This window comes from Malus sylvestris, chromosome 16 (assembly GCF_916048215.2).
Source record: "Malus sylvestris chromosome 16, drMalSylv7.2, whole genome shotgun sequence".
Classification (NCBI taxonomy): domain Eukaryota; kingdom Viridiplantae; phylum Streptophyta; class Magnoliopsida; order Rosales; family Rosaceae; genus Malus; species Malus sylvestris.
The window spans coordinates 1,542,138-1,554,672 of record NC_062275.1 but is presented as its reverse complement, the minus strand read 5'-3'; the positions used below and the strand labels follow the sequence as shown (position 1 = coordinate 1,554,672).

Here is a 12,535-nt window from a genome sequence, read left to right as displayed (position 1 = left end):
CATGTACCGGTCACACTGAAAAATCTCTCCACATGATGGGACTCTCAAGGGATGGGAAATCAACGGTTCTGATAGTATTTTGGGTTTTTTTTTGTTTTTGTTTTTATATTGTTAGATCAACTGCGGTGAAATTAACAATAATTTTTTAAATCTTTTATTTTCTAAATTTAATCTTTTACTGCCCTTACCCTTGAGGCAAAAATTGGTCATTTCCCAGTTCACTGCTTCCGTCACATGGATGAAGGAGTCGTTCCCTTATTTAATTCTGGAGGACATGCGTTCTTGACTTCTTCCCTTTCCTTAAAAAAAATAAAATAATATTATTTAGGAGGTTGTAGGCAAACTGAGATTTAAAGGATTTTAAAAGTGATAGATTTTATAGGATTTAAGAGGATTAAAGACTCCTACAAAATTCATATGGATTTTAAAAGAATTTGAATGGATTGGTGGAAGGATTTGAAATCCTAGGGTGAGATTGGATTCTTTTTAGTCTTGATTATATATACGTTGAGCTCTCAAATCCCACAAAATCCACAATTTATTAAAATTCTCTAAAATCATAATTTTTTTAATACACTTAGATTTGAATGAATCCTAAAATCCTTTAAAATCTTTTAATTGACACGAACTAAATTTTAAAATCTTCTAAAATCCTCTCAAATTCAAATTTAAATTTGACTGCACTCCTTAATCTACAACAAGTCAACACGTGGGGTTATCTAAGTCAACACGTTCCGTTCTCCGCAAACTCTCTCTGTTTCATTCCCACAGGATTCATAAAAATCCACACAATTAATCATTTTCTCCAACACCTCCAAATCCCACGGTTCATGATTTCTAATTCGCAGAAAACGAAATTCCACAAGCCCCACCTGCTCTTCTTCTTCTTCTTCTTCTTCTTCTGTGTTCATTTATGGGGTGTGGGCTGTTCTAAAAGTCTCAGAAAACCATGACCAAGTCCAGGAATTTCTTCAACAATCTTATGAAAACTTGTGGGTTCGGCTCCAGAAGAGGTGAAAATCGATACCCAGTTCGCAATTTCGTGAATTTCAGAAACCCATTTTTCAATTTCGTTCATTTCAAAAACCCAGTTTGCAATTTCGTGAAATTCATTCGTTTTGTGCTTGTATCAGATGATTTATGTTTTTGTGTGTTTTTTGCTCTGTTTTTATTTGATCAGACGGACGGAACGAAGAGGACTTGGAGAAGATTGCTCAGCAGGAACAGAAGGTTTTTCCTTTCGAAACTTTGGTTGCTGCCACGAGGAATTTCCACTCCACTCATAAGCTCGGACAAGGCGGTTTCGGACCCGTTTATAAGGTAGATCTGCTAATGTTTTCGTTTGACTATTCTGTTTGGTTGCTGAGAAATTTTTGGGAAAAAAAGTTTTTTCAAGCTCACATTTTTTTTCTTTCTGCTGAACTTGTTTCTCAAATTCGTCTCTCTAGTTATTTTATAATTTCATAGTTAATGATACGAATTATTTAGTGAAGTAAATTATTATCTTTTTATTTATTTATATTTTTGTTGGCATTTAGTGAAACAAATTGTTTTGTAAAATGTCAGAATTGTTGCAAGTAGTGTGTAGAAGATTGTTCCTTAGCTTAATTAGATAATGATGATGGTTATTAGTTAATAAGAAACACAAACTTAGATTAGTTATCGACTTAATCATGCACTTGTATGCACCACCACCACCTGCTACTTTCTTCTAATCCGCAGCTTTCTTGGGTGTTAAGGATTTAGTGCATTTCTACGGAGATTGAAGGATTATGTTAACAATATAACGGAAGAATGTTATCCTGATTCTCACGTGTCTTGAACGTGTATGTCTTTTGCTTCATTAGGAAGTTACACCAAAGGTGAAGTCGCAAATGACTTCACTGCCAATGTAGTGTTTATGTAATGTTCTAAACTAGGTATCTTGCTAAACTATAAACTTTAAGCACATTTGTCTCCCTGATTACATATGTATCTTGCGACCTGACATACCACCGAGTTTTTGCCTTGTTGACTAGATCCTTAAATTCCCAAGAGACAAAGTAAACGGGGCTGTTAATGTGTCTTAAAACTTGTGTGGTGCGTCTTTCTCAGGGGAGGTTGGAGGATGGGAGAGAAATTGCAGTGAAGAAGTTGTCAGGGAGTTCAAATCAAGGAAAGAGAGAGTTCTTGAACGAGGCCAAGTTGCTAGCTCGTGTGCAGCACCGTAATGTTGTGAATTTGTTGGGCTATTGTGCACACGGGGTAGAGAAACTACTCGTTTATGAGTATGTCTCAAATGAGAGCCTCGACAAGCTTCTCTTCAGTAAGCACTCGTTAATCCTTCTACACTTTACGATCAGATTATTATTTGGCAACTGCATCCTGCACAATAGATAATGCAACCATGTTCGGTGTTTTGTTTATAGATCAGCACAAATAATTTGATATTTGATATTTGATTCTATACGAGTCTTTTGCAGTATCATATCTACTAAGATTTTCCTCATTTTCCTCACTCCATATTTTGATCTTAAACGCTGGTTAGGTGAATTTAGCAGAAACTTAAGTTGTACAGATTTCTTGATTTTGGATCAATTCGCTTTAGTTCTGAAGATCATACATACTCTACCCCCAACTCCATCATATTTCCTGATATGTTTGCCAGAATTGTATCCGAAATTTAGTCAAACTTGAAGGCTCTTTGAATCCTAATTTATTCGTTGATTCTTAAAAGTACTTGTTGACCACAATTTCTTTCTATATTAGCTGTAGGCAATTACAGTAACATCTTTGATAGGTACTTTGACACCTGTTAATTATGACATCATAAGCATAGTTTTCAAGTTTTGATTTAAAACTTGTGAAGGAGGTGGATCTTAAGACCTTCACCTTATCGACATTCTTTCAGCCAAGCAACGAACAGAAGTTTCTGAGTTGTTGACACAACCTTGCCAGCTCATGATGGAGAACAATCTACACCATTTGGTTAACCCCCATGACTTTAACACCTAATTGGCAAAAATAGATATATTATGTGATGCGTATTGTCCTCGTTTTAATTTGGTTAAATGATTGTCAACAGACTTTTAAATAATGTACTGACAGCGATTTTTACGGTCTCTGTACAGATTCAAATGGAAGGAAGGAGCTTGACTGGAAGCGGAGGTTTGATATAATATGTGGCATTGCAAGGGGCTTGCTTTACCTTCATGAAGATTCGCATAATTGTATTATACATCGCGACATCAAGGCCAGCAATATTCTACTTGATGATAAATGGATCCCCAAGATTGCTGATTTTGGCATGGCCCGCCTCTTTCCCGAAGACGAAACGCACGTCAATACCCGCGTTGCTGGTACCAAGTATGGTGTCTTGTGCCCTGAATTTTATTTCAAGTGTGTGGGGTCGAAGTACTCAGGATCTCCCTTGTTTACTTGATTTTAACATAGACCTTTATAATTTGCTTGAAACAGTGGTTATATGGCTCCGGAGTATGTTATGCATGGGCATTTATCAGCGAAGGCGGACGTGTTTAGCTTCGGAGTTGTGGTTTTGGAGCTGATTAGTGGCCAAAGAAATTCATCGTTCAACGGAAATGTTGATGCGCAGAATCTGCTTGATTGGGTAAGATTGTAGATTAAACTATCATTTGATGAGCCAGGTGTGAAAATTCTGTGGCGAGCTATGAACATTTCTTGAATGGCAAGCATCAGGAAGATACTTCCGTATAAATCACAATGATTTAGGCCCACCATTTGGGTCAAATTTTATGTCACCAAATATTTTGTTCTTGGTCAATGTAGTAGGTGACGTGATCAAAGGAATGGTTGATAAATTGATTGATTTTTGGGACTGCTAAGCCTAAACGTTGTCCACTGTTGTTGCAGGCGTACAAGCTTTACAAGAAGGAGAGAAGCATGGAGTTTATGGACCCGACATTAGCATCATCAGCAGTCCCCGAGCAAGTAGCGATGTGTATTCAGATGGGGTTGCTCTGCATACAAGGTGATCCCACAATCCGCCCCACAATGCATCGTGTGGTTGTGATCCTATCCAAGAAACCAAGCCAATTGGAAGAGCCAATGAGGCCGGGAGTACCTGGATCAAGATATAGAAGATCTCGCCTGCCAGCAGGGATTTCATCCACTGCCGGAACTTCTGGTGAATCAAATTCCCGTTATTCAGATTCGAGCTTTTCTGCAACCGGAACCAGTTCAGTAGCCGGAACCAGTTCAGCAGCAGCCCCAGAACAAGATACCCGTGGTAAACGTCCGGTGGAAAGATAGGTATATATATGTGTGTGTGAGTGTATATATATTTATATTCTTTATAAGAGGTTTTGATTACTCTCATTTTTGCATGATAGAAATGTAAAATTTTTTCGAATATCATGTAAAAAAGTGAAAGAGGGAAATGAATTAGGTAAGTGATGCTACTAACCGTTGCAATTTTGATTGAACTCCAACAACAACAACAACAACAAAGCCTTTTCCCACTAAGTGGGGTCGGCTATATGAATCCTAGAACGCCATTGCGCTCGGTTTTGTGTCATGCCCTCCGTTAGATCCAAGTACTCTAAGTCTTTTCTTAGAGTCTCTTCCAAAGTTTTCCTAGGTCTTCCTCTACCCCTTCGGCCCTGAACCTCTGTCCCGTAGTCACATCTTCGAACCGGAGCGTCAGTCGGCCTTCTTTGCACATGTCCAAATCACCAGAGCCGATTTTCTCTCATCTTTCCTACAATTTCGGCTACTCCTACTTTACCTCGGATATCCTCATTCCCAATCTTATCCTTTCTCGTGTGCCCACACATCCCACGAAGCATCCTCATCTCCGCTACACCCATTTTGTGTACGTGTTGATGCTTCACCACCCAACATTCTCTGCCATACAACATCGCTGGCCTTATTGCCGTCCTATAAAATTTTTCCTTGAGCTTCAGTGGCCTACGACGGTCACACAACACGCCGGATGCACTCTTTCCATCCAGCTCGTATTCTATGGTTGAGATCTCCATCTAATTCTCCGTTCTCTTGCAAGATAGATCATAGGTAACGAAAACGGTCGTTTTTTGTGATCTTCGCTAGATTGTTCCGGTCATTAGTGTGGATAAGTATATAAATGGATAGAGATAGGAAAGCAAACACAAGATGTACGTGGTTCACCCAGATTGGCTACGTCCACGGAATAGAAGAGTTCTCATTAATTGTGAAGGGTTTACACAAGTACATAGGTTCAAGCTCTCCTTTAGTGAGTACGAGTGAATGATTTAGTACAAATGACATTAGGAAATATTGTGGGAGAATGATCTCGTAATCACGAAACTTCTAAGTATCGGAGTGTGGTGTCGTCTTGACTTGCCTTATCTGTCTCATAGGTAGATGTGGCATCTTCTCTGGAAGTACTCTTCCTCCATCCAGGGATGGTATCTTTAACTGGTGGAGATGCACAAGGTAATGTATCAATTTCACTTGAAGCTTACTTGTAGTTTCAGGCTTGGTCAAGCGCGATACAAACCATGTAGTAGGAGTCCCCCAAGTCGCCGAGCTAGGGGGTCTGCTGAAAGAGGTGACAGACAAGGTAAGCAATCAGAGCTCCGACTGATTGTTCACCTTCTCCCCATCTTGCAGCAGCATGAAGGATAAAGAGAAGAAAAATGAGAATAGATGATATGAGATACTTTTGCTTTTGAAGAAGTAACTTTCCACAGGCTTATTCTTGAACTGAGCTGGAGGGTTTTCTGGTTTCCTCCAGAGTATAAGGCCGACTGAAGAATTTGAGGGTCAAAACAAGTCCATCAAATCTAGAGTACGTTCCACCCTGCTGATATGGGATACTTTTGCTTTTGACAGAGTAATGGATGTATCGGCACGTGTGCTGTTACGCTTGTCTCCACATGCTTCCATGTATCCTTCGCACTTGCCCTATCTGTTCCTCAAGCAGATGCGGAATCTTCCCTGGAAACATAAGATGATGAAGATGAGTACTCGAGAGCAATGCCAGGTAAGTAATCAGGTAAGGGGTTCCAGGCAGTCAGTTCCTGGCTGGAAGCTTGATTCCAAGTGCTGACTGATTGCTCTCTTTCTCCTTGTCTTGCAGGTAAAAACAAGGCCAAAATAAAAAACAGGGAAAAAGCATGATATGGGATACTCTTGCTTTTAACCCTGATGATATGAGATATTCTTGCTCTAGTATAGCTTGTTTGCAGAGGTATTATCGGGGGGAAAGAAAGCTGAATATTTCGAAAGGCTTTGTTGGGAGTGCCCTCTCAGATATGATGAAGGGTTGAGCATTTTTGCAGGTCTGCCTGTCCGTTGGGGATGGAGGTCGACATATATAGGAGTCTCCCTAACAACAAGTAGTAATGCTATTCCTTTACCCTGCTTGGTCATAGCACGGTAGTGGGAGCTGCCAGTTTCACATGTTTTAACTCTGTCAGAGCACTTTGAAAAAGTGGTCTGTGGTATCTGGCTCTCGAGATTCGGAGAACGATGCCTCTTCGATTTTTGAGAAAGCAATCATGCTGGGGGTCTGACTCTCGAGATTCGGAGAGCAGTGTCTCTTCGATTTTGAGGAAGTAATCATGTTGGGAGTCTGGCTCTCGAGATTCGGAAGGCGGTGCCTCTTCGATTTTGGAGCAAGCAATCTTGTTGGGAGTGTTGTCTTGAATGTGAGTAAAGGTTGGACATGTTTGCTAGTCTACCTTGCCACGAAGCACAAAGGTTGACACACAGGGACTTTCCAATTATCCAGCAATGGTACTGTTCCTTTACCCTCTCTTCGATTTTGAGAAAGTAGTCATGTTGGGAGTCTGGCTCTCGAGATTCGGAGGACGGTGCCTCTTCGATTTTGGAGCAAGCAATCTTGTTGGGACTGTTTTCTCGAATGTGAGTAAAGGTTGGGCATGTTTGCTAGTCTACCTTGCCACGAAGCACAGAGGTTGACACACAGGGACTTTCCAATTATCCAGCAGTGGTACTGTTCCTTTACCCTTGTGGGTAATAATATGGTAGCTAGACCTTCAAAATTTATGTGTCTAAACTTTGTTAGTGCTGTTTCTTTGCTATTCTTTTACCTTTCTTGGTCAGAGCGATGTAGTGGGAGCTGCAAGCTTCACGTGCTCAACTTTGGCAGAGAACTTTGGCAAAGTGATCTGTGGTACCCATGAGTTATTGTTGCGTGTGGGAAGTGGGTGATTGAACAGTAAGATTCATGTGCTTTCTACTTCACCAGAAGTCTTCGACAGAATGCCCATAATTTCTGCAAAGCTGAGTGTGCGTGTGACATGTGCTGACAAGGCTAGAAAAGTAGATGCCTCTTCGATTTCTGAGATCGGCCCTCGTGGTCTCTGAGCAGCCCAGCTTTTGAGAAAGCGAGCGCCTCTTCGATTGATTCGGAGAACGGTGCCTCACCGATTTTTGAGAAAGCAATCATGCTGGGGGTCTGGCTCTCGAGATTCGGGGAGCAGTGTCTCTTCGATTTTTGAGAAAGTAATCATGTTGGGAGAGTGGCTCTCGAGATTCGGAGGGCGGTGCCTCTTCGATTTTGGAGCAAGCAATCTTGTTGGGAGTGTTTTCTCGAATGTGAGTAAAGGTTGGGCATGTTTGCTAGTCTACCTTGCCACGAAGCACAGAGGTTGACACACAGGGACTTTCCAATTATCCAGCAATGGTACTGTTCCTTTACCCTCTCTTCGATTTTTAAGAAAGTAGTCATGTTGGGAGTCTGGCTCTTTAGATTCGGAGGACGGTGCCTCTTCGATTTTGGAGCAAGCAATCTTATTGGGAGTGTTTTCTCGAATGTGAGTAAAGGTTGGGCATGTTTGCTAGTCTACCTTGCCACGAAGCACAGAGGTTGACATACATGGACTTTCCAATTATCCAGCAGTGGTACTGTTCCTTTACCCTTGTGGGTAATAATATGGTAGCTATACCTTCAAAATTTATGGGTCTAAACTTTGTTAGTGCTGTTTCTTTGCTATTCTTTTACCCTTCTTGGTCAGAGCGATGTAGTGGGAGCTGCAAGCTTCACGTGCTCAACTTTGGCAGAGAACTTTGGCAAAGTTATCTGTGGTACCCATGAGCTATTGTTGCGTGTGGGAAGTGGGTGATTGAACAGTAAGATTCATGTGTTTTCTACTTCCCCAGAAGTCTTTGACAGAATGCCCATAATTTCCGCAAAGCTGAGTGTGCGTGTGACAGGTGCTGACAAGGCTGGAAAAGTAGGTGCCTCTTCGATTTCTGATATCGGCCCTCGTGGTCTCTAGGGAGCCCAGCTTTTGAGAAAGCGAGCGCCTCTTCGATTTCTGAGATCGGCCTTCGTGGTCTTTGAGCAGCCCAACTTTTGAGAAAGCAAACGGCTCTTCGATTTCTGAGATCAACCCTCGTGATCTCTAAGCAGCCCAACTTTTGAGAAAGCAAACGCCTCTTCGATTTCTGAGCAGGCGCCTCTTTGATTTCTGAAGCTCCGTCGAGTGCAGATTTTTATAGAGGCTGGCATTAAGTTCCAAAGCACACTTGAATCTCCACCAGTAGAAGCTTCATTCTTGCACTTCTAAGATCTTGATTTGTCCGACCTCTTCTCTCTTCAACACCTTTGAAAATGTCTGGCCCCTCCGACCGTCGTTTTGACTTGAACCTTGTTGAAGAGGCAGCCCCGCCTTCTCCAGACAACATATGGCGCCCATCCTTCGTCTCCCCAACTGGTCCTCTTACCGTTGGGGATTCCGTGATGAAGAATGATATGACTGCTGCGGTGGTGGCCAGGAACCTTCTCACTCCCAAAGATAACAGACTACTTTCCAAACGGTCTGATGAGTTAGCTGTTAAGGATTCGCTGGCTCTCAGTGTTCAGTGTGCAGGTTCTGTGTCTAATATGGCCCAACGCCTATTTGCTCGAACCCGCCAAGTTGAATCATTGGCGGCTGAAGTGATGAGTCTCAAACAGGAGATTAGAGGGCTCAAGCATGAGAATAAACAGTTGCACCGGCTCGCACATGACTATGCTACAAACATGAAGAGGAAGCTTGACCAGATGAAGGAAACTGATGGTCAGGTTTTACTTGATCATCAGAGATTTGTGGGTTTGTTCCAAAGGCATTTATTGCCTTCGTCTTCTGGGGCTGTACCGCGTAATGAAGCTCCAAATGATCAACCTCTGATGCCTCCTCCTTCTAGGGTTCTGTCCAGTACTGAGGCTCCAAATGATCCCCCTCCGGTGCCTTCTCTTTCTGGGGCTCTACCGACTGCTGAGACTTCTCCTAAGCAACCTTTGTGAAGGCTCCCTCTTGTGTGTTTATTTTGACTCATGTATATGTACATATTTGTAGCTTATCGGGGATATCAATAAATAAGCTTTCCTTCATTTCAACGTATTGTGTTAAATACACCAAAGCCTTCTTCGCTAAGTTCTTTGAATTTTCTTTTGTTGAAGCTTGTATGTTGAAGCTTTCTGAGTGGAGCATGTAGGTTGGGGTAGTGTTCCCTTAATTTCCCGAGTGAGGAAAACTTCTTGGTTGGAGACTTGGAAAATCCAAGTCACTGAGTGGGATCGGCTATATGAATCTTAGAACGCCATTGTGCTCGATCCTGTGTCATGTCCTTCGTTAGATCCAAGTACTCTAAGTCTTTTCTTAGAGTCTCTTCCAAAGTTTTCCTAGGTCTTCCTCTACCCCTTCGGCCCTGAACCTCTGTCCCATAGTCGCATCTTCTAATCGGAGCGTCAGTAGGCCTTCTTTGCACATGTCCAAACCACCGTAACCGATTTTCTCTCATCTTTCCTTCAATTTCGGCTACTCCTACTTTACCCCGGATATCCTCATTCCTAATCTTATCCTTTCTCGTGTGCCCACACATCCAACGAAGCATCCTCATCTCCGCTACACCCATTTTGTGTACGTGTTGATGTTTCACCGCCCAACATTCTGTGCCATACAGCATCGCCGGCCTTATTGCCGTCCTATAAAATTTTCCCTTGAGCTTCAGTGGCATACGGCGGTCACACAACACGCCGGATGCACTCTTCCACTTCATCCATCCAGCTTGTATTCTATGGTTGAGATCTCCATCTAATTCTCCGTTCTTTTGCAAGATAGATCCTAGGTAACGAAAACGGTCGCTCTTTGGTATTTCTTGATCTCCGATCCTCACCCCTAACTCGTTTTGGCCTCCATTTGCACTGAACTTGCACTCCATATATTCTGTCTTTGATCGGCTTAGGCGAAGACCTTTAGATTCCAACACTTCTCTCCAAAGGTTAAGCTTTGCATTTACCCCTTCCTGAGTTTCATCTATCAACACTATATCGTCTGCGAAAAGCATACACCAAGGAATATCATCTTGAATATGTCCTGTTAACTCATCCATTACCAACGCAAAAAGGTAAGGACTTAAGGATGAGCCTTGATGTAATCCTACAGTTATGGGAAAGCTTTCGGTTTGTCCTTCATGAGTTCTTACGGCAGTCTTTGCTCCTTCATACATATCCTTTATAGCTTGGATATATGCTACTCGTACTCCTTTCTTCTCTAAAATCCTCCAAAGAATGTCTCTTGGGACCCTATCATACGCTTTTTCCAAATCTATAAAGACCATGTGTAAATCCTTTTTCCCATCTCTATATCTTTCCATCAATCTTCGTAAGAGATAGATTGCCTCCATGGTTGAGCGCCCTGGCATGAACCCGAATTGGTTGTCCGAAACCCGTGTCTCTTGCCTCAATCTATGCTCCAATTCTTTCAAATGAACTATTCAAAAGAAGGGCCCGGCTTACCATCCAATCCATCTATTAACCGCATTAGCTAGAGCGGATGTGCTTCCTCTTATGCTTCTGAGCTCAAATTTTCATCTCCGATAACAATGCTAGTTGGCAATAACAAGTGAAATGGTGACGTGTCAGCTATGTACCAGAGAGGCACTTTGACATTCGACACGTGTCCACACCAAACTCAATATATAAGGAAAAGGATTCTTGCCGGATCATTTTCTTAGAGATCCTAGGGATTCCGTGATATCATTCGTTTATCATATATCGTGCGGTCAGAAATTATTTCAAAATTTAAATTTTAAAATTAAATACAAATAGTACCTAATGAAAATTAACCGTACGATATACGATGAACATGTAAGATCACGGGATCCTTAAGAAAAGGATCCGGCGATGATCATTAACGCATATGCATTTTTGACCAGACAGAAATGAAGAATGTATCCATTCGTAATTTTACTCAAGCACGGCAATGGAGGATGGTGAGACCCAACAAGTCAAAGATCCTAATTTTACGTGTGTTGAAGTAAAGTATAGGGTAAATTACATTTTACCCCCTCAGGTTTGAGGTTGATTTTAATTCCTTACAACATTTTTAAAACATTTTAATTTCATACATATACTTATCATTTTATTTCAATTTCATTAATCCGTTAGAAAATTTGCTAAATAAACCGTTAAGTGATATGGAATCTACATTTGTATTAACATGGCTGCCATAAGAACCTAGAAACCCCCGACCCACTTCTCCATCTCCTCCCTCTTCACCTCCCATCCCTTCTCTCTCCCCAGACCCACTCCTCCCTCTTCACCCCCATCCCTTACAAACCATCACCCTCACCCTTCTTTTCTAGTTCACCCGCATCCCGCCGCCGCTGTCTTCCTCCTCAAACCCCCAGCAGCAACCACCACCATTACTACCCAACGACGTCGTCATACTCCTCTTCCTCCTCAGCTCAAACATAATGAAGCAACAAAAACAAAAATCCCATACGAAGCAATATATCAGAATATGAAGGCAATATGCTTTGTTTATCCAAATCCATCAAACAAAGCAAAAGCAACACTAATTTCACATCTTTACAAAAAATTCAGAAACCCCAACAAGCTGAAACCCCTAATTTATCAAATTTCACCATGAATGGATCGAGAGGTGGGGGGTTCAAAAGATGTTCAGAGTTTCAAATGGCGACAACAATGGTAGGCATTTGCATGGTTGAGCTTCCGGTGCACGAGGTCGGAGAGCTCGGCTCGAGTTCATGGTGGTGGATTTAGGGTGGGAAGAAGAGAGTGTGATTTTTTTTTTTCCGGTTGGGCTAGGGTGGTGGTGGGTTGAGTTCATTGGGGTCAGGGGGTGAAGAGCGTGGGTCTGGGGAAAGAGAAGGGATGAGAGGTGAAGAGGGAGGAGATGGAGAAGTGGGTCGGGGGGTTTTTGGGTTTGTATGGTTTTTTTTTTTTTAATAGGGTAAATATTATTATATTTTAAATGAATAAAAAAATTTGTCACGTGACACAAATGTAGTAGCCACGTCAGCACAAATGTGGATCACATATTTGCTACATCATCACTTAATAGTTTTACTTAACAGATTTTCTAACATATGTATGAAATTGAAATAAAATGATAAATAGATGTATGAAATTGAAATGTTTTAAAGATATTGTAAGGAATTGAAATCAACCTTAAATCTGAGGAGGTAAAATATAATTTAGCCTAAAAAAAGATGTTAATTCACAATTTTTGTAAATTGGTGTAAGAGGGATTACATACGTCATAAATAAATTTTAAAA

The 12,535-nt window shown here is 41.5% G+C and overlaps 1 protein-coding gene across 3 annotated transcripts; it reads left to right on the top strand.

Annotated features, from left to right (window-relative positions):
• Positions 1–749: 749 nt before the first annotated feature.
• Positions 750–11,378, top strand: LOC126607673 (cysteine-rich receptor-like protein kinase 43). Of its 3 annotated transcripts, none has more exons than XM_050275355.1 (7): positions 750–1,013; positions 1,181–1,320; positions 2,095–2,305; positions 3,111–3,345; positions 3,457–3,607; positions 3,871–4,269; positions 10,877–11,378. In XM_050275355.1, exons 1-6 carry the CDS (start codon positions 950–952, stop codon positions 4,267–4,269), a joined length of 1,200 nt encoding a protein of 399 aa, XP_050131312.1. In that variant the 5' UTR covers positions 750–949; the 3' UTR covers positions 10,877–11,378. The 3 variants fall into 3 exon arrangements, with proteins under 3 accessions (XP_050131312.1, XP_050131313.1, XP_050131311.1); XM_050275356.1 differs by lacking the exon at positions 10,877–11,378 and adding an exon at positions 10,736–10,753; XM_050275354.1 differs by lacking the exon at positions 10,877–11,378 and having other exon boundaries at positions 751–1,013; positions 3,871–4,442.
• The last annotated feature ends 1,157 nt before the right edge of the window (positions 11,379–12,535 follow it).